General features: G+C 42.3%; 1 protein-coding gene across 4 annotated transcripts in view; it reads right to left on the reverse strand.

Annotated features, from left to right (window-relative positions):
• Window positions 1–22098, reverse strand: part of C1H12orf75 (chromosome 1 C12orf75 homolog) — a 46567-nt gene extending 24469 nt beyond the window's left edge. For 2 of the 4 annotated variants that reach the window (XR_008709355.1, XM_055566197.1), the window contains exons 1-2: window positions 21734–22098; window positions 5532–5556 (exon numbers count right to left, since the gene is read on the reverse strand). Coding sequence is in view for 2 of the 4 variants with exons in the window: in XM_055566197.1 (XP_055422172.1) it covers window positions 5532–5556; window positions 21734–21779 (71 nt within the window). In the remaining 2 variants the exon portion in view is untranslated. The remainder of the gene's footprint in view (window positions 1–5531; window positions 5557–21733) is intronic. The other 2 variants (XR_008709356.1, XM_055566198.1) reach the window with 2 other exon arrangements.
• Between the last annotated feature and the right edge of the window lie 5183 nt (window positions 22099–27281).

Raw genomic sequence — 27281 nt, forward strand, 5'->3', positions numbered from 1 at the left:
ACAGAAATTGACAGAGCAGTATAAAGCAACTATACTCCAATAAAAATTAAATCAAAAGATTATTTTGAAATAATATAAAAGTTGATCTACATGAAGAACTTGCTTTTTTTCTGCCTGCCCCGTTATAATTCTCTCCCATTTTGGTAAGAGCATCCCAATTTTTCTTTGGTGTGGGAACCACTGCTCTCCCACTATTTAAGGTTAGGTGAGGCTAACGACACTGATTGGCTCCAGCAGTTGGCACGTGACCAAGGCCTGGCCAATGAGAAACCATGTCCCTGTGGCCCACTGACTGGTTCAGAGAGGGGCACCTGATCCCATGTCTTGGCCAGGGAGAGCCTAGCGCTATGACTTGATCAATCTTCAGGGAAAGAGAAGCTCTTTTTTCATGGGAATTAAGCCAATGAGATAAAAACTGGCCATCTCCATCACAACTGAGGAAAAGCTGCCTCAGTGGAAAGAATGGAGCCAAACACAGGAAAGCAAAGATGAAAGAGTTTCTTCCTGTCATTCAATCACCTGGATCCAGCTGTGACTATGGCTGAACCCCTGGAGCTTTTCCGTTACACGTGCCAATAAATTCCTTTATGTTTGTTTGTTTAGGCCAGTTTAAGCTGGGCTTCTGCCATTTCCAACCAAAAATATCCCAACACAACCTATCTGTGCCAAATAGCTAAGATAAATTCCCTGAAATAAAAGCATGGTTGACTTTCAGGTTTGTGAAAACAGTCAAATGTCATCAAGTTGAATTCACTTCTATTTCGTTCTGCATGTGAGGGTTCTGTGGTTCAATTTTGATGAGAGGGAGTGAGAAAAACAAAAGTCTCACTCCCTGATATACATGTAGGTCTGTCTTATGATGATTAAATTTCTATATATCTTTACTCATACTTTCTTCCTTATCTCAAGCTGGTAAGGTGAACCTTCTATGTTTTTAATCCTTCTTGCATGTTCTAGAATCTACATCCATCAATTATTCTCTCCCTCACACAGATAACCCCTCCCCAAACCACCCTCAGCTTTTCTTGCTCTACTGGTTCCTATACTCTCACCTATCGGTGCACCCTCTGTCTCCTCTGTAAAGATAAATAGAGAAAGAAAACCAAACTTCAATATATAAATCACCCATATACATAATCAGGCAGAAAGAATCACAAAGAAATGGAAGAAAATAATGTAAAATATTAATGCTGATTGTCTCTTGTCTCTCATGGTAGAATAATAGCTGATTTTTTTCTTTTTTTAAAATGCTTTTCTGTGGTTTACAAATTTCCTTAGTATTTATTTTATAACAGAAATGTATTTCTTAAAATACATTTCCTCTTCAAGCTATCACATTTTTCCATTCCTTACTGTCTAATATTGTAAAACAAAAGACCAGGCATCACTTCCTCACTCCTAGTTCACTGCCACACTGACTCTACTGGTACTCACTCCACTCAACTGAAACCACATCCCCAGTGACTAGTGTGGCCATCACGTCGCATTCAATGGTTTCTCTTCTCCCTTTAGCTCATGTGACCTCTTTGGGTCATCAGCCATCCCTTCCCCTGGCTCGAGTTTGAAACCACAGAGCTATTGTTTCACCTCAGGTTTTCCTTTCCTTTCCTTCCCTATTCAGTCGTTTAACAGGTCTTATCAATGACATTTCCAGGTGTGCCCTGAATGCATCATCACCTTTGCTCCTTTCCCGTGTCCTGTCTGCTGTCTGCCCCTCTCGTGGCCTCAGCCCCACTACTGCTCTGTGCCTCCACCCCTCCGCCATCTCACACAGCCCACTGCCCTGGGAGTCATCGCCCTAAAGCCCAAGCACAGTCATGGAAGTCCCCACCTTAAAATTCTGAATGGCTCTTGAATGCATATAAAAATCAAGTACCATGACCGGGCTGCCACCAAAGGCCCTTCAAGAGCTGGTTCCGGCCCATCAGCCTCATCTTCCACGTGTCGGAGCCTGTGCCACAGGCTCCGGGAACACTGGCTGACTTTCCAGAAGAGCATGAGGCTCTCTGGTACCCAAGGGCCTCTTATCGTGTTCTCTCCCCTGCCCTGCCACTCTTCCCCTCCCCACACAAACTCCTGTTCACCCTTGAAGACCCAGACTAGCATTAAATTTTGAGTATTTTAATAATTAGCACTTATAATACTGTAGTTTGGTCCCCAGTAGATACTGACCTGCTCTAGGGCAAAAACATCATTTTATTTATTATATCCTGGTTTCTTGCCTATAGAAAGCAGGCAAATAATAGTGAAAGGGAGATACTGTAAAAATCCCAAACCATCCCTAGAACACTGATTTTTATTATATATTAAAGGAGTAATTATAATGATTCTGACTTATAAAAACAATCACAACCCCCCTCAAAAGACTTTTATGTGGTCTATATAATATGCTGTGTGTCCTATTTGAAGTGCTGTACTCTCAGCATCCATGACGTTGAGTCTGGCCACTTCTTTTAATTTGGGATCAGTCTCTTTAGATGACAAACAAAAACAAAAAATTTAAATCTTCATAATAAAAGTTTAAATTGTCTTAATTTCTTGGTTTCCTCCTTCATTCATGACACCTTCTAATATTACAGTCAAGATTTATATATCTACAGCTTCTGCTTTAAAAAAAAAAAAGGTTTGAGTATATCTTTTGTGCAAGGAAAAAATACTATACTTTTCTTTAACTTTTTCCAATTAAATCTACCAATTTACTTTTGAAGGGCTCTGGTGGCTCAGAGCTTAAAGCGTCTGCCTGCAATGCAGGAGACCTACGTTCGATCCCTGGATCAGGAAGATCCCCTGGGGAAGGAAATGGCAACGCACTCCAGTACTCTTGCCTGGAGAATCCCATGGACAGAGGAGCCTAGTGGGCTACAGTCCACGAGGTTGCAAAGAGTCAGACACGACTGAGTGACTTCACTTTCTTTATTGAATAAAATTATATCTTTTTAGTTACAGGACTTATAAGGTACACAAAGTCACAGGACATTTAAATCTAGTGAATTCAAGATTTTAAAAAGTAGTTAAGGGACTTTCCTAGTGGCTCAGTGGTAAAGAATCTTGTCTGCCAATGCAGGAGACATGGGTTTGATCCCTGATTTGGGAAGATCCCACATGCCACAGGACAACTAAGCCCATGGACCATAACTATTCAGCCTGTGCTCCAGAGCCTGGGAGCTGCAAATACTGAGCCCACGTGTTGCAACTACTAAAGCCCACATGCCCCAGAGCCTGTACTCTGCAACAAGAGAAGCCACACAGTGAGAAGTCCATGCACCTCGACTAGAGAGTAGGCCCCGCTTGCCACATCTAAAGAAAAGCCAGAGCATCAACAAAGACCTGGCACAGTCAAAAATAAAAAATAAACAATTTAAAAGTAGTTATGGTTAAATGGCATCTCATGTCCTGGAGAAGGTAATATTGACAAAAACATCCAAAAAGCCATCACTAAATCTTCTTAGAAATTTCCATACCTTTAAAAGAAAGAAGTCATGCAACCAATCTCTCCTTAAAGAAAAATTATGAGATTCATTTGTTACACACTAGCTGTGTTCCCAACATGATACTACGAACTAGAGGGGACTTCTCTCAATTCCCAATGGAAAAAAGTCCAAACTGCTGTAAGAGTTCAGAAGAGGGAGATAACACAACTAACAGAGAGATCAGGGATGTTCTTCTCATAAAGGATAAGATATAAGCCAAGAAGAATAGACAGAATTTTTACAGACAGAATTCGCCATTCCAGGCAGAAGGAACAGCAAAAAAAAATCAAGGAGGCAAGACAGAAATCAGGAAGTCAGTGTGAGACCCTGAGAGTGGTCTCAGAGCACCCAGCTCCCCGCTGGGCCCTTGACCTTGTCACTCCCTGACTGCAGGGCTTCCTTCTCCTAAAGGCTGAAACCTAAAGGGCCTTTTCCTTTTTGCAAAGGATTCTGGACTCAATCCCATGGGCAATGGAGACTAATCTAAAATTGGGAGCAGAGATCCTGAAAGGGCAGGGGATTAACCTGGCAACAACGTACAGAAAAGGAAGGGAGAGACTGAAGGAGAGATGGAGACACTGCCATACCAGGAACACATAAGGATGCTGAACGCACTCTTGCTAGATGCTTTGGTAATAAACTCAACCACTGCAACCAGGAGACTGAAGTATTCTACACTGCTTCCTTTGTACCTCAAGTTCCATACAAAAAGCTTATTTAATCCCCCCAAAACTTTATAGCCCTAATCTAATCTTCTCTGGATTCCTTTTTTGTAATATATATATATAAATGCCTGACTCTGCTTGTGGCAAAAGCTTTCAAGTCCAACTGATCCTTTTGCCCCACAACTGTGCAAGCCTAAAAAAACCTGTGAACTCCTCCATGTATGCCAACAGGGAGAAGACAGCCAGACACTCCTCTGCCCACCACCCACACCCACCTTCAGCACCACTCATAATAAGAAACAAAGCCACTTAACCCCTCCTTCATGCAAACTGAATGGACCAGTTTAGGAGACCACCTTGCACTCTCTAGAAAGCCTCATTATGTGAGTAACACATCTTCTCCTGCCCTCTTGGTCTGTGTGTGTGGCACCATCAGTCTTGACCTCCAAACCGATTGCAGTGGCTTGGACAGAGGTTGGTCCCACAATCCATGGAGTGACCACAAACATTCTTTTTTCTATTTTTGTCCTTGGGGGCTCTTCATCCCTACCTTCTCCCTTCCCTACACCACCCTCACTACCCAGCTCCCTAAATGACACTTTCTTTTTCCAGAATATTTGCATTTTATTTATCTCTTTTTTAATTGAAGTATAGTTGATTTACAATGTTGTGTTAGTTTCTAATGTATAATACAGCAAAATGATTCAGTTATATGTATATATTCAGTCATATATGTATATTCTTTTTCATATTCTTTTCTATTATGGTTTATTACAGAATATTGAATATAGTTCCCAGTGCCACAAACACTCTTAAATAGTGAACTACTGCAATGTCCTGTCTATACCTAGATTCAAGGCAGGAAGATACAAAGAAGATGCATGATGGAAACCCTCAAAGGGTCCTGTGGTCTAAAATTCAACTCAACACTGATTACCTCGAATGGACATATACATTCACTCAAATGTCTATTTATCACTTCAAAGCAATTCAGTGCATCTTTAGTAAATGCTTGGCTCGCATCCCTCTCAACGGGCTAAACTCTAAGATGTTGCATAGTCATAGAAGCTAGGTGCTTAATTCTGCCGTAATCACAGGCTTGCAATTAGAAGAAATCTCTACACAAGCTAGGATGGAAACACAATTAAACATTTCCCTTTCATAAAGTTCTGGGTTAAAGTGCTAGGGCAACTGAAAGGCTAAAATAAAAAGCCACAAATAATCCCTTTATTCAAATAGCACTTTAGTTACAAATCAAATGAGAGCCTTGATTTGTGTTCAGTACAGATAGTACTTCCATGTCTTTTCAGCCAAACCTGCATATCTAAAGGTCATAATCATGAAAACAGTGTCTTCCTCAGAAACAGTTTAGAAAATCATAATATTAAGTACTTACACGTCTTTAGCTGCTCCTGCAGGGCCTGGAAGAAAAAAAAAAAGATATTTTCTTGTTATCTTGATAACACTGGTACAAAAATCTTAAGCCCAATATCCAACTAAAATAACTTTTTCAAGAGATGAGTTGAGAATATGATTTTTTGAAAGATCATCTCACAAAAGAAGAAAAAGGAGAGCAGAAAAATCATAAAAAGCCAAATCTTAGGTTTAGAATTTATTCTGTCCATTTTTAACAATTCCTATAAAGTCCTGATTCTGAAAGGAATTTTATAAGATGGGCCCAATCTTATCTGCTAATTTTACAGATACAGTAACAAATTTGAGAAATATTTTCTTTTCTAAGCCACACGACTTCTAAGCTGGTACCTACATGGAACTGTTATGTTACACTATGCACTAAGCAAAAAGTAAAGCAAAGTCACATGACAAAATGGAGAAGACATCCTACATGAACTGGGAAGTCTCAAAGATGCCAGCCCAACTCCAAAAGGAGCAACATTCATTTCCAACTCTTATCCTATTTGCTATTGAACCCTCTCATTTCTGCTTCCCACCCACATGTCAAAAACAACCTGTCTCTTTTGGACCCCAGTCCTCTCACTTATCACAGATTCTCCGCACACAACACAGTTCCATCTGTACTTCTGCCCCCTAATATCCTTACCTAAACAAACAGAACTTAGTTCCAACCTTAAAAGCTACATGGAATTAAGTATCATTTAACCTCTTATACGTTCACTTCCCTCATGTCAAATGAGGAAAATAGAAATATCTTTCTCAAAAGTTACCATGAAGTTCTTTAAAATCTATATATCTCTATCAAAATACCAATGACATTTTTCAAGAAAATAAAACAAATAATACTAAAATGTCTACAGAACCACAGCAGACCATGAATTGCTAAAGCATCTTGAGAAAGAAGAAATCTGGAGGTATCATGCTCTTGATTTCAAACTACATGACAAAGCTATAGTAATCAAAACAGTATGTTATTGGCAAAAAAACAGACACAGAGATCAATGGAGCAGAATAGAGAACCCAGAAATAAACCCATGCATACATGCTCAATTAATTTACAACAAATGAGGCAAGAAGATGCAACGTGGAAAGCATAGTCTTTTCAATAAACTGTCTTGGGAAAACTGGACAGTCGTATGCAAAAAAATGAAACTAAACAACTATCTTACATCATACACAAAAATTAACTCAAAATGAATTAAAGTCTTAAATGTAAGACTTGATACCATAAAACTCCTAGAGGAAAACATAGGCAGTAAGTTACTTGACACTGATCTTAGAAATTAATGTTTGGATCTGATTCCAAAAGCAAAGGCAACAAAAGCAAAAATAAACAAGTGGGGCTGCATCAAATCTTTTAAATTCCTGCACAGCAAAGGCAACCATCAACAAAATGAAAAGACAACCTACTGAATGGAAGAAAACACTTCTAAATTACATATCTGATATAAGAGGTTAATATTATAAATATATAAAGAACTCATAAAACTCAATAGCAAGAGAGAAAGAGAGGTTGAGAGAGAGAGAGAAACCAGCTAGATTTTTAAATGGGTAAATAATTGAATAGACATTTTTCCAAAGATGACATACAGATAGCCAATCGGTACATGAAAACATGCTCAACATGTCTAATCATCAGAGAAATGCAAATCAAAAAACCACAAGATATCACCTCATACCTGTGAGAATGCTTACTTTCAAAAAAGACAACAAATAACAAGTGTTGGCAAGTGATGTGGAAGAAGGAGGATACCAGTGCACGCTCTTGGTGGGAATGTAAATTGGTGCAGCCACTACAGAAAACAGTACAGAAGTTCCTCAGAAAAATTAAAAATAGAACTATCATGCTGCTGCTGCTAAGTCGCTTCAGTCGTGTCCGACTCTGTGCGACCCCATAGACGGCAGCGCACCAGGCTCCCCCGTCCCTGGGATTCTCCAGGCAAGAACGCTGGAGTGGGTTGCCAATTCCTTCTCCAATGCATGAAAGTGAAAAGTGAAAGTGAAGACACTCAGTCGTATCCTGACTCTTAGCGACCCCATGGACTGCAGCCTACCAGGCTCCTCCATCCATGGGATTTTCCAGGCAAGAGTACTGGAGTGGGTTGCCATTGCCTTCTCCAGAGGATCTTCCCAAACCAGGGATCGAACCTGGATCTCCTGCACTGCATCACTGTTATTAGCAGTCACATTTTCCTTAGTATCTCAATTTTCCTATCTGTGAAGTGGGAGTTAACTCCTGTACAAGTCACAGAGGTATGAAAATAAAGGAAAACATACTACAAAATAAAAACAAGTCTGCAGGAAGAGTTATTGCCAAAATTGTAAGAACTTTATCTGAGAGATATTAATCTAGGACCTATAATACTGCAAATTCAAAGAAAAGAATAAAGATAATCAAGACTATGTGTCAGGCTTCCCTGATGGCTCAGTGGTGAAGAATCTGCTTGCCAGTACAGTAGACATGAGTTCAGTCCCTGACCTGGGAAGATCCCACACGCCGTGGAACAACTGAGCCTGTGCACCACAACTACTGAGCCTGTGCTCCAGAGCCCTGGAGCCACAGCTACTGAAAACCGGGTGCCCTAGAGCCCTTGCTCCCCAAGAAGAGAAGCCACTGCAACGAGAAGCCTATGCACCACAACTATAGAGAAGCCCCTGCTTGCCACAACTAGAGAAAAAGCCCAAGCAGCAATGAAGACCCAGCACAGCCAAAAAATAAATACAATGATTTTAAAATGAATTTTAAAAAGACTATGTCTCAAATAAATTCTTTAAAGGTTTTGACCAAACCTGAACTTTGTAACAAACTTAAGAGTCTTTACTCAGGGGAGAGTAATATTTCTGTTTCACAACTCTCACTAAGATTATATAAATAAAAATGGCTTTGGAATCTGAGATCATAAAACCAAAAAAAAAAAAAATCCTAAAATTTAAAAAAATCTTAAACATAATAACAGTGGAGAGTTCAACAGGAAAAAATAAACAAAAGATTTAGTGCCACCAAAAACCCATAAAAATGGACATTTAATTTCAGAATCAAAACAAGCATGAGAATCTGGGAGAAAGTCTAAAAAGAAAATAAATATCCTCGTTTTCTTAGTTTCATTTTCATGGAAAAAGATGGGGAATGATTGGGGGTTGCAGTGTTCAGGGTAGGAGAGAGCAGAAGGCATCAGAATGGATTCTGGGACGTCATACAGAAAGAAGACGGCGGTCATGATGTGAGGGTCACGAGCGCTGAGCCGTTAGAGATGAAGGGGAGGGCAGAGAGGACAGAAGCCACCTCACTGCATCTGACAGACAGCAGCAGGATGGTAGGGAAACAACAGCATGGAACTGGAAGGCAGAAGAGCCAGGTAAAACTCCTGCTCCAGTATTTTATTTGACAGTCCCTAGATCCCTCTGCTTCAGCTTCTAATCCTGGGCTGACAAAGGCACCGGAAAAGACAAACCGCAATAAGTGTGTGAGTGAAATTCATTTCAAAACAGTCACATGTTGTCTCCTCAGCACCTGTTTTCATCAGTCACCAGAAACCCTGCATCCACTTCACCTTGACTCCGGCGCCCCCACGGCCTCTTTCCTGCTGGGTTCACCATCTAACTTCCCAGCAGGCCCAAGGCAGATGCCAGGTGTTACCTTCCAGAAGGAAATCAGCAGGCCATTTGTTATGTTCACAAATGTACCTCTCTTAAAGGGCACCATCTATTTAACAACTGCAGTGGTGCGGAGGCCAAGAAGTCAGAAACACTGACTTGATGTATAGACATCAAGCCTATAGATATGATTATAATGTACATTCATCTTTCTAAAAGGGAAGAAAGCATACACCTTCACAGGCGCAAGGGATTAATGATAAGCTTATAACCAGCGCAGGTAGAACATGACTCCCTGACATACAACTTCTCAGAGAAAAAGAAAAACAAAATTTGTAATTGTTGAAACTCCCAGCAAAAATATCAGAATTTCTAGGTATATAAAATATGAAATATCTTTGTTTTGCAGAAGTATAAAATCATAAAATTACTAGAAAGAGAAGAAAAATTCTGGTTACCCTCAGTGCAACATTTTAATCATATTTCATCTAGACATTGATTACAGTTAACCAGATGGAGAGTTCTTCTCTCGATAATTTATGCAAAAGATACTTTGACTGCTGCTGCTGCTAAGTTGCTTCAGTCGTGTCTGACTCTGTGCGACCCCATAGACGGCAGCCCAGCAGGCTCCCCTGTCCCTGGGATTCTCCAGGCAAGAACACTGGAGTGGGTTGCCATTTCCTTCTCCAATGCATGAAAGTGAAAAGTGAAAGTGAAGTCGCTCAGTCGTGTCCAACTCTTCGCAACCCCATGGACTGCAGCCTACCAGGCTCCTCTGTCCATGGGATTTTCCAGGCAAGACTACTGGAGTGGGGTGCCATTGCCTTCTCCCATACTTTGACTAGAACAATTCAAATAGCAGCAAAATCCCATTTGCTTTAAGTTGTGTTTATGATTCATGAGATTCATCATTTATTAAACAAATATTTATAGTGGTATAGCTACTTCTTTCAAGGCCCCTGGGGTAGAACATTTTTCCCTGTTGGTACCACTTCATTTCCTGCCAAAATGCCTCTCTACTGTTTAAACATAGCTATGGTACATTAACACAAGGGAAGGCAGGTAACCATGTTTCTTGTGGGATAGAAGCACCACAAAATCTATAGACCTAAATTAGAATTTTTGTGAGTCAAAAGATTTAATGACTATTTTCCAAAATTATATTATTGATCATTATAATTTTAAATATCTTCCTAAAAAAGGGAAGTGGGAGGGGAAGGTTTGCTCTCAGAAAAGTATCCTATTCAGTTCTAGTGACAAACACTTCCTTCTGAATACAACTGTTTCTTTAACACTTAGAAGATTGTTGTTCACAATATTGCCTCATTTCACCGTGATTGTGTATACATATATATTTTTTTGGTGGGAAGTGCCTGCACTGTGAGGCATGCAGGATTCCCCAGCCAAGGATTGACCCCCACACCCCCTGCGGTGCAAGCGTGCACTCAACCACCAGACTGCCACCAAAGTCTACACCTTTTACTTTCGTCAAAAGATTTTAAAATTGTATTCATGAGTCCCAAAGCCAAGAGTCTCAGTCACTTAAAAATGCACAGCAAATGCAATTTATTCAAACATTAAAAAAAATTAATCTGATATTGACGAATCATAGAAAGATATTTGGTCTTCATTCCCTCTTCCTGGCACAGAGCTTCTAAAACCCTTGGAACTTCCTGAGAGATAAGGGTGATAGGAGCCTGTTTCTTCCAATGAGGTGACTCTTGGCAGGACCCCAGGTAGCTTCAGGATGGGAGCTACCAGAAAACCCAAGGCTTGATTAGAAGCTTGGAACTTTCAACCCCACTCCCTGTCCTCTTGGAAAAAGAGAGGGGCTGGAGATCAAGTTAATCGCCAGTGGCCAATGATTTGATCAATCAGGCCTATGTAATGAAACCTCCATGCTGCTGCTGCTGCTGCTAAGTCGCTTCAGTCGTGTCCGACTCTGTGCGACCCCATAGACGGCAGCCCACCAGGCTCCGCTGTCCCTGGGATTCTCCAGGCAAGAACACTGGAGTGGGTTGCCATTTCCTTCTCCACTGCATGAAAGTGAAAAGTGAAAGTGAAGTCGCTTAGTTGTGTCCGACTCTTCGCGACCCCGTGGACTGCAGCCCACCAGGCTCCTCCATCCATGGGATTTTCCAAACAAAAGTACTGGAGTGGGCTGCCATTGAAACCTCCATAAAAACCACTAAAAGGACAGGGTTCAGAAAGTTTCTGAGTTGAACATCCATGTGCCAGGAGGGTGTGCACCCCAATTCTATGGGGACAGAGACCCCTATGCCTGAGACTCTTAACATGACCTCTGTACCTCTCCATCTGGCTGTTCATTTGTGTCCTTTATATAAACTAGTACGTTTAATCCAGTAAGGAAAGTACCTTCCTGAGTCATACTAGCAAACTGTCAGGTCTGAGGAGGGGGGATGTGAGAACCCCCAAATTTGCTATCAAGTCAGACAGCAGTACAAGTAAGCTGGGGACCCAATACTTGATACTGATGTCTGAAGTGAGACCATCTCAGGCAACTCAGCCCTCAAACCTACGATGATAGACAATAACTACACATAGGAGCATCAGAATTGAACTGGATGGTGTCAGAGAACTGGAGAGGCAGATGGCATTCGGGAAGGAAAAACCTCTCAGATAACCTTCACATTTTATAGAAATTGGGCACCCCCATAAATAACTGAGGCTCTGAACAGCTTTGAAATGCTGTATGAATCACACCAAGACTGAACGGTGCTGTATCTGCTTCAGCAAATGATTATTCACACCGCAGGTATTGTTTGTAAACTCTTCATTTTCTGATTTTCTGATTATATCCCATTCCAGGAATAATTACAAAAATGTCTTCTGTGTTAGTTCCGCAGGAATGCTGTAACAAATCACCACAAGCTAAATGCCTTAAGACAACAGAGATACGTGCTCTCGGAGTTCTGGAGGCCAGAAGTACAACATCAAGGTGTCAGGAGGTCCCGACACCCTGCAGAGATTGCAGGAAGAACACGGTCCAGGCCTCTTAGCATCACGGGACAGTGGGTCTTCCTTGGCACTCTGTGGCTGGTGGCCAGATAGTACTTTCTCTGTTCTACCCCTGTCCTCACATCACCTCCTCTCCATATCTGTCTTCTTCTTGTCTACCTCTTCCAAAGACGCTTCATCATCTAGGATTTAGAGCCTATCCAAATAATCTAAGATGGTGTCCTCATCTCAAAATCCTTAATTATACTGGCAAAGACTCTTTTTCCGAACAAGACGATATTCACACATTCCAAATTAGGATGAGAACGTATCTTTTTTAGAGGTCACCATTCAACCCAATACACTTCTCATTCCTGTGCTCCTCCACCTCTCCAAAAGCAGAAATTCCCTTTTGAAAAAAAATACATAGCAAAATTAATATTGAGGAAAAATTAAATTTAATATGACATGTCACATATTCTGCAAACACAGACAAAATTTTACTCCTAGTGCATGATAAAGCCAGCTGCAATATACATCAGTTCAGTGATATTAAGCAGATATTTGTAACATCTTTGTTCCTATAGACAGATGTTTATTGGCAATCTAATAAGTCTTATAACTTTAAAAGATTGCCCTGTACTGCCCAGTACATTTTCAATATGGTTCAGAGTCATATATTTATTTTTATGAATTTTCTTACACATGCCAAATTTTAACAAAAAGAAAATATTTACCTCTTTTAAAAGAAAGGTCACATACATATGTACATTTGAAAAAACACTCTATTAATGCCTTTTTCATCCCTATTCTCTATGCACTTCATAGCGCTGATGTAACATACTGGAACTGTTCACAAACAAATGAATCGCTAAATTACATAGCAAATTGTATCTCTTTGTTCAGACTGAGTAGTGATAACTTAAACACATACACCAGAAAATAAAATTATGCACATGAAGAATTTCTAAAAGGCACTGAAGATGCACAAATCACTCTTCTTTTAATCAGAAACATAAATGATTATGGCTCTTATAGGAAATAATAAAAACATGCAGGAACGTTTTACTCTTTATTTGTTTTATGAAAGAAAAATGTCTCTCTGAGAATTGTATAAATATAACTGTAGAAAAAAAAACAAAGCTCCCTCTAATTTTGACAGCTTGCTATGTCTCCTCTGACCCATAATAGTTCTAAAACTATGTCATCAGCTCAATTGGCCAAAAGAAGTAGAACAACAGCTCTTTAGTTCATCTACAGCAATGTCTATTTTTCAATAAGCCAATAAGAGACACAGAATCATAAGTCATTTCTTCAATAGTGGAGAAAAAATTTCAGATCAGTGTATTCTAAAAAGGTAAATTTTTTAAAGTATAGTTGACTTATGATGTTACGTTAATTTCAGGTACAACATAAGATTCAACATTTTTATAGATTATGCACCAAAGTTATTAAAACATTATTGACTATTTTCCTTGTGCTGACTTGCATCCATAAGACTTACTTATTGTATAATTGGTAGCTTATACCTCTTAATAATGGAGCTTTCCCTGTGGCTCAGCGATAAAGAATCTGCCTGCAATGCAAAAGCCGTACGAGACACCAGTTCGATCCCTGGGTCAGGAAGATCCCCTGGAGGAGAACATGGCAACCCATTCCAGTATTCTTGCCTGGAGAATTCCATGGACAGAAGAGCCTGGCAGACTATAGTCTATAGGGTCGCAAAGAGCTGGACACGACTGAAGCAACTTGGCACACACACACCTCTTAATACCTTCACCTATTTCACCCATAAGCCCCCCTCACTACCAGGCAACCACTAGTTTGCTCTCTGTACCTGTGAGTCTGTTTTTGTTTCATTATAGTGATTTGTTTGTGTCATTTTTTAGATTCCACATATAAGTGAAAACACACAGTATTTGTCTTTTTCTGTCTGACTTATTTCACTTAGCTTAATATCCTCTAGGTCCAACCCATGTTGTTGCAAATAAAATCATGTTAATGAACGTGGATGTTCTTAAGAGAAAACCTCTTTGCTTACAGGTTGCCCTTGCTGAATACCATGCTTTCAGTAGATAAAAATTAATAAACACAGCTGTATAAGTACAGACATAGGGCAATGCATTGACATTTAGCTGCTGTAATTTAAGCTATGTCTCTATTGAGCTGTAAGAGGCTCATGGCAGAGTTGAATAACTCTCTTGGGTCACCTTCATGAACCAGTCACATGGCTGCAACATGGATCCTGGGGGGCTGGAACAAGTGAACCTTCTAATCCTTTCATGCCAGAGATAATTGTCTGCGCAGAGGTGTTTCCACACATCTTGTCATTCACATCACGTCAAATGCAGTCCATCCAAGAGGATAATGGGTCACCTGCATCCTCCAGCCTTCCCTTTAAGGGAGTAGCAGCTCCTTCCAGTCTCTTGCTGCTGTGCTAAGTCGCTTCAGTTGTATCCAACTCTGCAGCCCCATGGACTGGAGCCTACTAGGCTCCTATGTCCATGGGATTCTCCAGGCAAGAATACTGGAGTGGGTTGCCATGCCCTCTTACAGGGGATCTTCCCAACTCAGGAATCGAACCCAGGTCTCCCTCATTGTGGGCAGATTCTTTCCCACTAGTGCCACCTGTCTCCTAGGCTTTAACAGTTTGGGTACATTTTCATTTCTCCCTCCCACTACCTCCCTCAGGCTTCCCTGGTGGCTCAGATGGTAAAGCATCTGCCCGCAATGCGGGAGACCTGGGTTTGACCCTGAGTTGGGAAGATCCCCTGGGGAAGGCAATGGCACCCCACTCCAGTACTGTTGCCTGGAAAATCCCATGGACGGAGAAGCCTGATAGCCTTCAGTCCAAAGGGTCACAGAGTTGGACACAACTGAGCAGCTTCACTTCCACTTCCTACCTCCCTCACATATAGCCGGTCCTCAGCCTAACTGGCTTCCAGGGGTCCTTGATGTCAATGCCTCCATCATTCACCAACAACCCTCTTACCTCACGGACTCCTGACAACAGCCTTAAATTACATCACTCTACTGCTGGCTCCTTCCTTCTATACCAGTCTATGACAGTCTTTCCCTGTATTAATAATAGCACATTAAGTACTTAGACAATAAGGCAGTGCTCTAAGCACTTTATATATATTAACTCATTTAATCTTGAGTAGGTTCTATAACTACTCTTCCATTCTACAGCTGAGGAAACTAAGATATAGACCGTTTCAGCAAGTTGTCCAGGTTATGCAGCTGATAAATGATGAAAGCAGGATCTGAACTGGGGTCTTTGGGCTCCCGAGCCTCCTCTCAGTTCTGAGGCCTTCTTGCCTCTCTGTCCTCCCCAACTCCCATCCTGACGGTTCTTACTTCCAACACTCTGCAACCAATGTGAACTACTGACCCAGTCAGGACAGACTTCTCACTGCCCTGAAATGCACCGAGCCCGTTTCTGTCCCTGTGTTTTCATACTGCTCCAAAAGTGCCCTCCCTTCCATTCTCTGCTTATCCAAATCCTACCTATTCTGCAAAGTCAAATCAAGTCCCACCTCTTCCAGCAGGCTTCCCTGGTTGCTTAAGGTTTTATTTCATTCATCTAGTGCTATATCAGTCAGAGAGTGCCTACAACAAGTTAGGACTTAATTTTATATCTTTTTTGTTTCCCCAATATATTTATCCATTCAACAAAAAAATTTTTAAGACCCAAAAAATTCCACTGAAAGACTGAATATTGGTCTTCAGGCTGAGCGTCCAGCTGTGACAAGACTCTCATGAAGCTTACCTTTGGGGAAGGGGAACAAAAATGACAATAAATAAACAAAATATCAGCTCTCCAGGAAAGAGTATTTCAAATAGACAGAGAACAAGAATGAGTGGAGCATATTTAAAGAATAGAAAGACAGATTGGCTGGGGGGGGGGGGTGCCTAAGTGAGCTGGGGGTAAGAAGCACATAAGATATTAATGACTTCTTTGATGATATCAGCAAAATTTTATATTATTACCACTACACAGCCTGGACTAATGCTGAGCACAGTGGCTGAATTTCAGAACTACCAAACCATTCCAGTAGTCATGTATGGATGTGAGAGTTGGACTATAAAGAAAGCTGAGCACCAAAGAATTGATGCTTTTGAACTGTGGTGTTGGAGAAGACTCTTGAGAGTCCCTAGGACTACAAGGAGATCAAACCAGTCACTCCTAAAGGAAATCAGTCCTGAATATTCATTGGAAGGACTGATGCTGAAGCTGAAGCTACAATACTTTGGCCACCTGATGTAAAGAACTGATTCACTGATAAAGACCCTGATGCTGGGAAAGATTGAAGGCAGAAGGAGAAAAGGACGACAGAGGATGAGATGGTTGGATGGTATCACTGACTCAATGGACATAAGTTTGAAACTCCAGGGGTTGGTGATGGACAGGGAAGCCTGGCGTGCTGCAGTTCATAAGGTCACAAAGAGTCAGACATGACTGAGTGACTGAACTGAACTGACTGAAACCATCTACAGATGTCGATGAAGGCTGGACTACATAGCTACAGCAACAGAAGAAAATGTGATTATGTATCTAATAGAGGATAAGGTGATAACTAACCTAAGTAACTGGACCCAAAAGAATTATAGTAACTCCCTGGGTACAATGATAAAATAGAATAAAATAGAAGAACCACTATAGAAAGAGTCTAGTAATAAACTAAGTTATGGTCAGATAGCTGCCACTTACACATCTCTGGTAGAAAAAGCAACTCAACAATTCAGTCAAGTACCAGGAGCAGGATACTTCTGAAATGACTCTGCTGCTGCAAATATTTTTCACAGCCTGCAAAATAGTCTACACTGAACCAGGCTCTTGTACACATTTGGAACCATCCAAACTTTGAAGGGATTTTTCTGGTTCACATAAAATAGGATTTCCTGGTTTACATTACAGACTCAGGCAACAATCTACATGTATGACTAGACACAGGAAATGACTGACCTGCTATGGTTCATCAGCTCAAATGCAGGGGTGTTCATGTCTCCGCCTAATTAAGGACTATATTCAAGGAAAAACAAGGGAATAGAGAATCTGGTTGCTGATCGAGAGAGTGGTGGAGACGGAGAGCAAAGAAAAACACAGAGAAAGCAACAGCTCCCTGCCCTGTAGCAAATGAAACCCTTTCAAAATGGACTCTTTTTATCTATCAAAGTAAGATAGATATTACACGATATCACTGTGGAATCTAAAGTATTACACAAATGAACGTGTCTACGAAACAGAAACAGACTCACAGACACAGAGAACAGACTTGTGGTTGCTAAGAGCGAGAGGGGATGAGGGAGAGATGGACTGCGAGTCTGGGGTTAGCAGATGCAAACTACTATACATGGGATGGAAAAAGAACACGATTTGACTGCATAGCACAGGGAACTATATTCAATACCCTATGATAAACCAAGAGAATATTTTAAAACTATATATACCAATCTCTTTGCTATATAGCAGAAATTAACACAATGTTGTAAATTAACAATACTTCAATGTTTAAAAGACGGGCTCTTAAACCCAGACGTTCCTCTAAAGTTTAGAGTCTAGACTCTACACTATGCGGGGAAAACGTATTGAATTGTCACTGAATGGAAAAAAGAAGTCCTGTATAGTTCTAGGTTGGAAAAAATCAAATTCCTACATTGAGACAGTGATGGTGCTAACACATCAGATGGGGACTGCACTCGTATAATCAAAGTGGTTCTCGTGTCCCCTTCTACCCTGATAGCATGGATACTTTGACTCCTCCCTGAAGACTTCTCTGAATAAACTATGATTTATTCCACATCTCTTGGGCATTTGGATGCTCACTGTATATTTGACTACACTTTGCTTTGCAGGTGTTCTCAAATGGTGAATCTTCCTACTTCAACAACCAATTTCTCAAGAAGGGGAAAGCTTGATTTCATTCTACAGTCATCCCTTGCTGGCTGCCCCACCCTTGCCCTAAAATTCCCTAACGGAGTACGAAACTTTGCACACAGAGGTGGACCATGTACTAGCTTACACTTAGAAATCTACTGCAAAGGAAATCTGACCTAAATTATCTAGGGTCTGTATGAGCAGATTCCTTCTGGCTGTTTGATCACTGTATACTGCATTTTAGTTTCTCCATGTATTGGACATACAGAATCAAATTTACTGAAGCACACTATTAAATATCAATTTGTCTTATACACCAATTTCACCAGCCAAAAGCCAAGAAAAGCTGTTGTCCAGATAGCCCAGGGAAAAGAAACAATTATCTGGTTTTACCTGAACTACTTAGGGAGTAAGACAGGGCTTACAATGGCGATTTCAGGTTGGGGGTCCTTATTATAAAGTGCTAATGTATCCTCTGAAAGCAGATTTGCTGTGTTCTTATAGAAAAATATTCAGGGAACACCATTTCACCTTCAACGTGGTATTACTCCACTTCTATATAGTAATTACAGTAGAGTGCTATTCTGTTGCTCAAAAAAGTAAAGTGAAATGCCCACAGTGGCAGCCAGCACAGTGCCAATGTCAAGCTTGAGCCTCACTCTCCACATTCAAGTTCAGCACCTGCCCACCATCTTTCTCTTTTTTTTTTTTTTTTTTTTGGCTGAAAAGCTTAAAAATGACTATTGAAGTGTAAGATTCCTGGGACATTTCAGAAGTTTTGCACTGTAAGGGTGGAGACAACACCAATTTAATGCATTTCATTTTACTTGGGTTCAGTGACATGCATTTGCAGCTTGGGCAATAGCGTATTTAATGCTGATGCCAAAGTTCACAATTGAAAGAAACCTTTGCACTGTGGTTTAATTCTCTTACCCTTCCATCTTTCCTCTTGATGCATTTCCTTTCTGAACCTAAGGTGTTACATCAACTGACAGAAAATTTCGAAATAATGATGACCAAAGCCCGAGGCTAGGCACCCGGACTCACCAGCAGAGAAATGTTTGGGGGATGACTTCTCAGAAACAAGGGCAGAGTCATCAAAGAGGTGACGCAATAACTCCCAACTCATGTTTTCTTCTCCTTCGTGTTTTATACTCTGCCCTCGCTATTTTCCTCTTCTCTGAACATACAGTAATTTTTAGCAAAGAGCGAGCTTGAGGAGAGAACAGCATGCTCTTACAGGAGCTGTCCTTTGTGAATAAAAGTGAGGCTACTCATCCAGAAGACATGCACTCAGAGTGGTTTTTTTCAATATAACTGTATCTCCCTTTACATAAAAAGGAATGTGCTCATTGGGGGAATAAAGGTCAACCAAATATTTGTAAAGAGAATCATGTTGTCTCTATTTCTTACCTCACCATTGCAGAGCTCACTTATCATCGTCCTGGTTTAGCAATGGAAAACCTCCCTCTATCTCCAAACCTGACAGGCAGTTCATTAACAAACAAAAATATAAATGAAGTAAGCTGGTGGTGGTGGTTTAGTCACTAAATCGCGGCCGACTCTTGTACCCCATGGACTGTAGCCTGCCAGGCTCCTCTGTCCATGGGATTTTCCAGGCAAGAATACTGGAGTGGGTTGTCATTTCCTTCTCCAGAGGATCTTCTCCACCCAGGGGTCAAACCTAGATCTCCTAGATTTTGCAAGCAGAATCTTTACCTACTGAGCTACCAGGGAAACCCTTCTCATTAGGATAGTAGTAAGTATCCCTGCCTGTCATGCAGGAGACTAGGGTTCGATTCCCTGACAGGGAGACAACACACCCTGAAGTAAGCTAGCTCTACTTTAAAGCAAATGGGTTACAAATCCTTCCTACGATTTCTTTTCTTTCTTTCTTTTTATGATAACATGGAAAAAGTACCAAACTAAAGGTAATGGTTTTTAACCTTTTTAAAAGTAAGGTACACATGCAGTGGAAGGCATAGGGACACAGTGCATGTTAGGTTGACAGATATACATTCAATCCTTGAATAACACAGGAATTAGGGGCACCAACCCTCCATAGAGTGGAAAATCTGAGTATAATTCATGGTCAGCCCTCCATATCCGCAGTCCCACACCCCTGGATTTAAATGACTGAAGAGCATGTAGTACTACAGCATTTACTATTGAAAAAAAATCCATGTATAAGTGGACCCACGCAGTTCAACCTCAGTTGTTAAAGAGTAAATTGTAATTCCTGGTGCAGAATGTGGTCTTGACATGGTTCCAGGTTTCCACACAGAGCTCTCTGGCCACTCTCAAGTGAGACTCCTGTCCTTATGCTAAGGCACTAATTAAGCTAACTACCTTTGACTCTGTTACAAGAATTAAAAGGGTTTGTTCCCCAGGAGCTCTCTGCCTGTCACAAGATTGGGAATTTAATTCGAGATGGTAAAGATGACCTGTAAGAGATAAACTTTTCAATGAATCATTACCTGGCTTCATTCACAGCTTTGGGACTAGAATCCCACATATTTTAGTGCCTTCTCCTAAAATATTCCGTATGTCTGGTCACTGACAGCCAGAGAGGAATAACAAACTTCGCCAATTAAATGAGCAGATTCCCACATCTGATCCCATAGATGAACATCAAAATAAACTTTAAAATAAATAAACTGGAAAGGCTTGAATTTTAAACTACATCTTCCAGGAGGTCTGGATCAAGGGAAGTGACAGGCCCAAGGTCACAAAGTCATTGAGCGGGCATTCACTCCCGCCTTGGAACACTGCAGCATCAGAGCGCCCTTCCCATTTGCTGGTTGGGATGGGATGTGGCGTCTGATTGATCTCAATTGGAGGAGATATGAGTTCTGTATCCAAAAGACACCAAAATAGGTCAGCAGATACTGTATAACTCAAAACAGACCCAGACTCTTAAATCAGTAGACACTAGCTGAGTCAAAGAGAACGGTTGAGTTTTGGAATAAGTCACTTGATACAACGCCTGGCTGACTAGGGGGAATCTAGACGACTTCCCCGGCCAATCAACACAATGAAGAAGTGTAAAAAGAGGTTTCAATTTTTTTTTTTTTTTAATGAAAAACATATGAACAGATCACTGCTAATATTAAAGCTCTGTCACACATATTCTAAAGCATCCTCGATACTGCAGCTTCTCAGAGGAATCTTAACAGCCCAGCCGGTCTTAAACATCAAGACAGACTCAGATGAATTTTTAGCGCCCTGTTTGCAGTTCTCAACCCACTAGCACCTTCCCTCCCCCTAAAAAAAGTCCTGAATCGTTCTGCTGCACTTTTCCAGGTGCAGACTCGGGGTTGCGAGGGGCTGGGGCCCGAGGCCTGCGGAAGCGAGTGCGAGAAAAGAGGGAGCAGACGCTAGCCACGACTAGGAAACCTCTCTCCTAGGAGAGTGCCGGGACTACCCGCTGCAGGGGAGCCCCGCCACCAGGGCTCCCCGCGCTCCCTCCGCAGGATCGCCCTGCAGGTTCTCCTCTTCCAGGCGTGACCGCCCCCGCAGAGGGAGGGGAAATGCCCTGTTTTCAGTCTGTCCTAAACCGGACGCTCGGCTCCTGTCCCGAAATCGGGGACGGGGAGAGGGGGCTGCACGCCCTCCCTGCCCCGGGTCCCCGCGCCCTTCCTTCTCGCCGCCTCTCTCCTGGCCTCTCCCGCAGAGGCGGTCAGCCCTGCAGAGCTCCCCACCGCCCCCGAGTCGCGGTCCCCGCGCCCCCAGCCGCCCGCCGCGCTCACCTTGGCCCGCGCCCGCGCTGGCGGCGGTGGAGTTCCCGCAGCCCATCGCGCCGCCGGCCGGGGAAGCCACGCTCGGGAGCTGGCAGCCGCAGATCCTGGGGGCGGAGACGAAGGCGGAGGGCGGCGCGCCCCGAGCCGGAGGCCGGCGGGGGACTTATGGGTTCGAGGGGCTCTCGGGGACCACCCCCTCTAGCTACCCAGGAGCGCAAACCTGGGCGTTGCAGGCCTGGGCCGGCCGGGGCGGAAACTGCCGGGCAATCCTCGCCCCCGCAGCACCCGGCTCAGGGACCCCGCCGGACCCACCCGTCACCTCGGCAACCGCGGAGCCGGCCAATCCTCAGCCTCCTGAGGGCTCCCCGGCCGGACATTGGTCGTCGTTAAGAGGGGGCGGGAGTTTAAAGTGGGTTTGGGGGTGAGGGCGGGGCTGAGGGGTGTGGCCGGCGCAGGCTGGAGGGTGAGGCAGGGCAGTGGAGGATGCCCACCTGGCGGCCCTTCACATCCTCTTTGGCTTTTCTTCTCTTTCCCCGCTTCCCCTCCCTACTACAGGATGTGTGTTTTGGGAGAGGGCGGGGGGGAGGGGGGGCGAGAGACGGGAGGGGGTCGGTGGAGGAAGTGGCGGGGAACACCTGTTTTGAGCAAAAGGGCGCTCCCCTCCCCCAAATATATAATATTTCTATAAACAGAAATCCATTTCTGCTTTAACAGAAAGCCAATACAACTCTGCTCCCCCATCCACACTGGCCAGTAACAGGAACATAAAGTCTTCCCTATGTTGGTCATATTAACCTACTAGACTTTAAGTATCTGCTGCAATTTTGAAAAACCTGGATCCAGAACCTTGATGCAAGAGATAAACGGGCTTCAGGCTGAGCAGCTGACATCTGTCCCCTGTGGGCAGATGCTCCAAGATGAAGACAATGACAGGAGCCCAGTCCTGCATGGATAGAAGATAAAGAGACTACATACATATTTCTCATTCTTAAGATCAAGGAGATCCCCCAAACTGCACGTACACAGAAAGGTTCCTCAGAAGTCAGAGAAGGGAGGAGTTGCTGGACTATAATATACTCCATCAACTTCCCAGAAACCCTTGCACTGGAATCCATCTTAGCCAAAAGATGCTTGCATACAAGAGGGGGAGGGCCCTAAATTATACCAAATATGCATTCAGAGCCAGGCAAAGCAAGGTGGTTGACCAGAGGAAACTCAGAAGAACTGCCTCAAATAAGTGACTGAAGCTACCGGAAAGGCTTCCATGATAGCTCAGACAGTAAAGAATTGGCCTGCAATGCAGGAGACCTGGGTTCCATCCCTGGGTCAGGAAGATCCCCTGGAGAAAGGAATGGCAGCCCACTCCAGTATTCTTGCCTGGAGAATCCTATGGACAGAGGAGCCTGGAGGGCTACAGGTCATGAAGTTGCAAAGGGCTGGACACCATTGAGCAACGAAGTATGCCCACAAAGGTGCACGACTCTCTTTGAGCCCACCTGTGTATGTCTATCCATGATATACTTTTTTCCTCCTAAAAAAACACTTGTTTCGCTACTTCCAACTCTTTGTTGAAATTCGTTTCTCCAAAGCAGAAGAACCAGGACTTAGCCACTGACCCTCTTGGTCTCGTGACTAAGATTCTGCACTCTCACTGTCTGGACCTGGCTTCAATCTCTGGTCAAAGAACTGAGATCCTATTTCAAGCTATTGCAAGCCAAGGCCACCCCAGATCAACTTGAACTCTGATTTAATGACAGAACTGTGAATTTATGTGGCATCTTTCAGCCTAATTGTTGGGAAAGTATTACTGGAGTCAGGCTTTTGTTCACTCACTAAGTCACATTCAACTCTTTGCAGCCCTATGGACTGCAGCACACCAGGCTCCTCTGTCCTCCACTATCTCCTAGAGTTAGCTCAAATTCATGTTCTAACCATCTCATCCTCTGTCACCCTCTTCTCCTTTTGCTCCAATACTTTGGCCACCTGATTCGAAGAGCCAACTCATTGGAAAAGACTGATGCTGGCAAGGATTGAAGGCAAAAGAAACCAGACTATCTGAGTTAAAATCCTTGCTCCACCACTTAGTAGCTGTGTGACTTTAGCAAAATTACTTAACCCACAACTTATCGGTTGTTTTACCAGTAAAATGGCAATAATTATTCAGACACATGCAAAGCACCTAACATAGTACCTGACCCTAAATAAATGACAGCTCTTCTTTTTCTTAAATCTATTATAAGTGAGTGCTAACTCCCTGAAAGTAAGGACATCTGATTTATCAAAATGTCTTCCTGGCTCATTGGACAGACTCAATAAATGTTGTGTGAGGTAAATTCAAGCCAGGAATTAAATCTCCATTTTAAATCCATTTAATATTTATAGAGAACCTAACCTGTGCCAAGTCCCTTGTTAAAATTAAGGTCCAGGGTTACAAACATATGGGAGAAAGTTTAACCAGGCAGATAGATTATAAGCAACATAATTAAAAAATAGCAGGGATGCTAACAGAGGAATACAGGAAACCCAGAGGGTGCTGGGATACTGGTAAAAGACCTTCCTAAAAACCATACAGTTGTGTTTTGAGGAAACCTTGAACTCGAACCAAGGCCCAGTGGATGGTTGTACATGATCTTTGGAACAATAGTGAAGACTGCTACTGTTGCTAAGTCGCTTCAGTCGTGTCCGACTCTGTGTGACCCCATAGACGGCAGGCATCAGGCTCCCCCGTCCCTGGGACTCTCCAGGCAAGAACACTGGAGTGGGTTGCCATTTCCTTCTCCAATGCATGAAAGTGAAAAGTGAAAGTGAAGTCGCTCAGTCGTGTCCGACTCTTAGCGACCCCCTGGACTGTAGCCCACCAGGCTCCTCCGTCCATGGGATTTTCCAGGCAAGAGTACTGGAGTGGGGTGCCATTGCCTTCTCCAATAGTGAAGACTAGGTAGTCCTATTGTTCAGGTTACAAAAGATACACCATGCCCCCTTTAAAAGTTAGATATACCTGGGCTCATGCTGAAATGATATAAACTCTTGAGCAAATGATGCATTTTTGAGCTGTTTGGCATTTAGAAGCACTGCTTTTCTACATTGGCCTCCACCATCTTGATTCAGTGGTTACTTCCATACAAATACAGAAATGATGAGGAAGAAAGGTGGGGGATTATCAAACAGCCAGAAGAAACACTCTTAACTTATTTCTTCACCATATGACACTGGAGCCCTAGAACACTCATCAGAAAGAGGAAAACAGACCCTGGAATCCAGTAAATGATCTGACATTCACAGCTAGGTCTTCACCTTCTCTGATTAAAGACAGTTGCATAGAAACCAATATCAGTGATGGTTGCTCGATAACTATGAGGAAGTAAGACCAAAAAGATCACTCAGTAATCTTGTCTAAATATAACAAACACAAATTCACTGGCAAACCACAAAGACACCACCCAAACCTGACTAATACTTTTTTGACTGTTACTTTATTATTATTATTATTACCAGTTATAGTTTTAGCACCATTCTAGTCTTCTTGCCTTGTCGGTGACATTCATTAAGAATATCCCATCATAGAATTGTCCATGCTTCCTGACAATATCCAATCCAGGAAAAAAATCCTGCTTCCTTAAATCCCAACCAAAATCACCTAACTTGAACCCAGATCTTTTCAATCTTTTTCTAATACTCTGTTCCCCATGATGTGCATTCTCTGTCACTGTGATGAATGATAAACTCAACTTGTTCAACTACCAGGATGTTCCTAGTGGTCTTTAACTGGAGGACATTGATGCTTGTTAATCATATGTCCTCTGCCTTATAAGGTTATAGAGTATGCTGTCTATTCTTTCAACAAACACTATCGAGTGTCTCATTAGTGCCAGCCACTCTTCTAAATGCTTGAGATACAGCAGTGAACAAGATATAGAGGAAAAATCTAATTAAAGGAGATGGATCAAAATCAAATAAAAAATAATTTCAGATACTCTGAGTGCAATCGGAAAAAAATAAAGCAGGAAACTAAAATAGATGCCTGAGGGGGAGGGCTGTGTTAGGCTGGATGGTCAAGGAAGGCCCCTCTGTTGCTGTTGTTGTTATTTAGTAGCTCAGTCACATCTGACTCTTTTCCAACCCCATGGACTATAGCCTGCCAGACTCCTCTGTCAATGATTTCCCAGGCAAGAATACTGGAGCTGGGTTGCCATGTCCTTCTCTAGGGGATCTTCCCAACCCAAGAATTGAACCCACATCTTCTGCATTGGCAGGTGGATTCTTTACCACTGAGCTACTGGGGAAGCCCAAAACCCTCTGAAGAAAGGCTATTTTAGCTGAAGTCTGATTGATGGGAAGAAATCAGATGTGTGAAGATAAGGGAAAGCGCATTCTAGGCAGAGGGAATGGGACGTGCAAGAGTCCTGAGGCAAGAACAAGCTGGTATGCTTCATAAACAACAACAACAAAGGCCAGGACAGCTGAGCTAGAGCTGAGATGGCGGTAGTTAGCTGAAGAGGTAGGCCATATCACACTGGGTAGGTGGGCTTAAGAAGAAGTTATGATTTTATTCCAAGGGCAATGAAAAATCATTTCATGATACAATACATGAAAATTTCCTAATAAAATGTCAGGCATACAGTAAGTGCCCCATAAGTGTCAGTCCTCTCCCTAACGTGAAGTGAAAGAGTAAGTCTAGTGTCTCCTTTATCCTTTTTAGGAATTTATTTTATTTCCTGGACAATGGCTAACCACATTTGGATGTTTTCAAAAAGCAATGAGTCAAAAGAAAATCATTAATGCATGCCTCATTTCCTGACTGGTCAATTTTAGCTTCTTTCTCTGTGCCAGTTTTAAATCACACCATTTAGCTGTTGTTTTCATTCTTTAAACAAGAACTGATGTGGTGAGAAGAGAGAAAAGGTGTGTGACTGAAATGGATCTGACAAGAAAGAGAAAACAAGGAGAACACAGAGCTCAGTCAGTCTCAGTTTTCATGATTTGTCTTCCATAAAGAGCTGGACACCTGAGTTTTATTTTTGTTATTTTTCTTTTTCCCTATTGACCAATTGCAAGATGGCTGCCTTAGCTCTGAGTAGCTCAGCCACACACAGAAATACTCAGCAACAAAGAGGGGGCTTTGTCATAACTCGCTCCCCCCCAGCAAAGAGGGCTTTCCCCTCTTTGCATCCCTTTGTAAAGCCAGGAGGTACCCAGAGCAATTTCACTCCATTTCACTGGCCAGAATCAGTCACACATCCCTTTCCTGATCCCTAGGAAGATAAATAGGACATTAATCGTTGGCTCTGGTAAGTTATAGTTTGCCCCTGAGTTATGACAGAAAGTGCAGGATAGATACCTGAACAAAACGGGGGCTCTGCTGGCAAAAAAAGGGAGAGATAATTAATAGCTGCTTAATCAGTAGTTGTCATAGATGTTACAAATATCTAGTTGTCTTCTGGATTAGATGCCCTACACCCTTGAAGATGGGATTAGACATGTGATTAGCTTTAGCCAATGAAATGGGAGTACAAGTCATACAAAATATGACTTAGAGACTCTATGAATTCTGGTCTCC

This window comes from Bubalus kerabau, chromosome 1 (assembly GCF_029407905.1).
Source record: "Bubalus kerabau isolate K-KA32 ecotype Philippines breed swamp buffalo chromosome 1, PCC_UOA_SB_1v2, whole genome shotgun sequence".
NCBI lineage: Eukaryota > Metazoa > Chordata > Mammalia > Artiodactyla > Bovidae > Bubalus > Bubalus kerabau.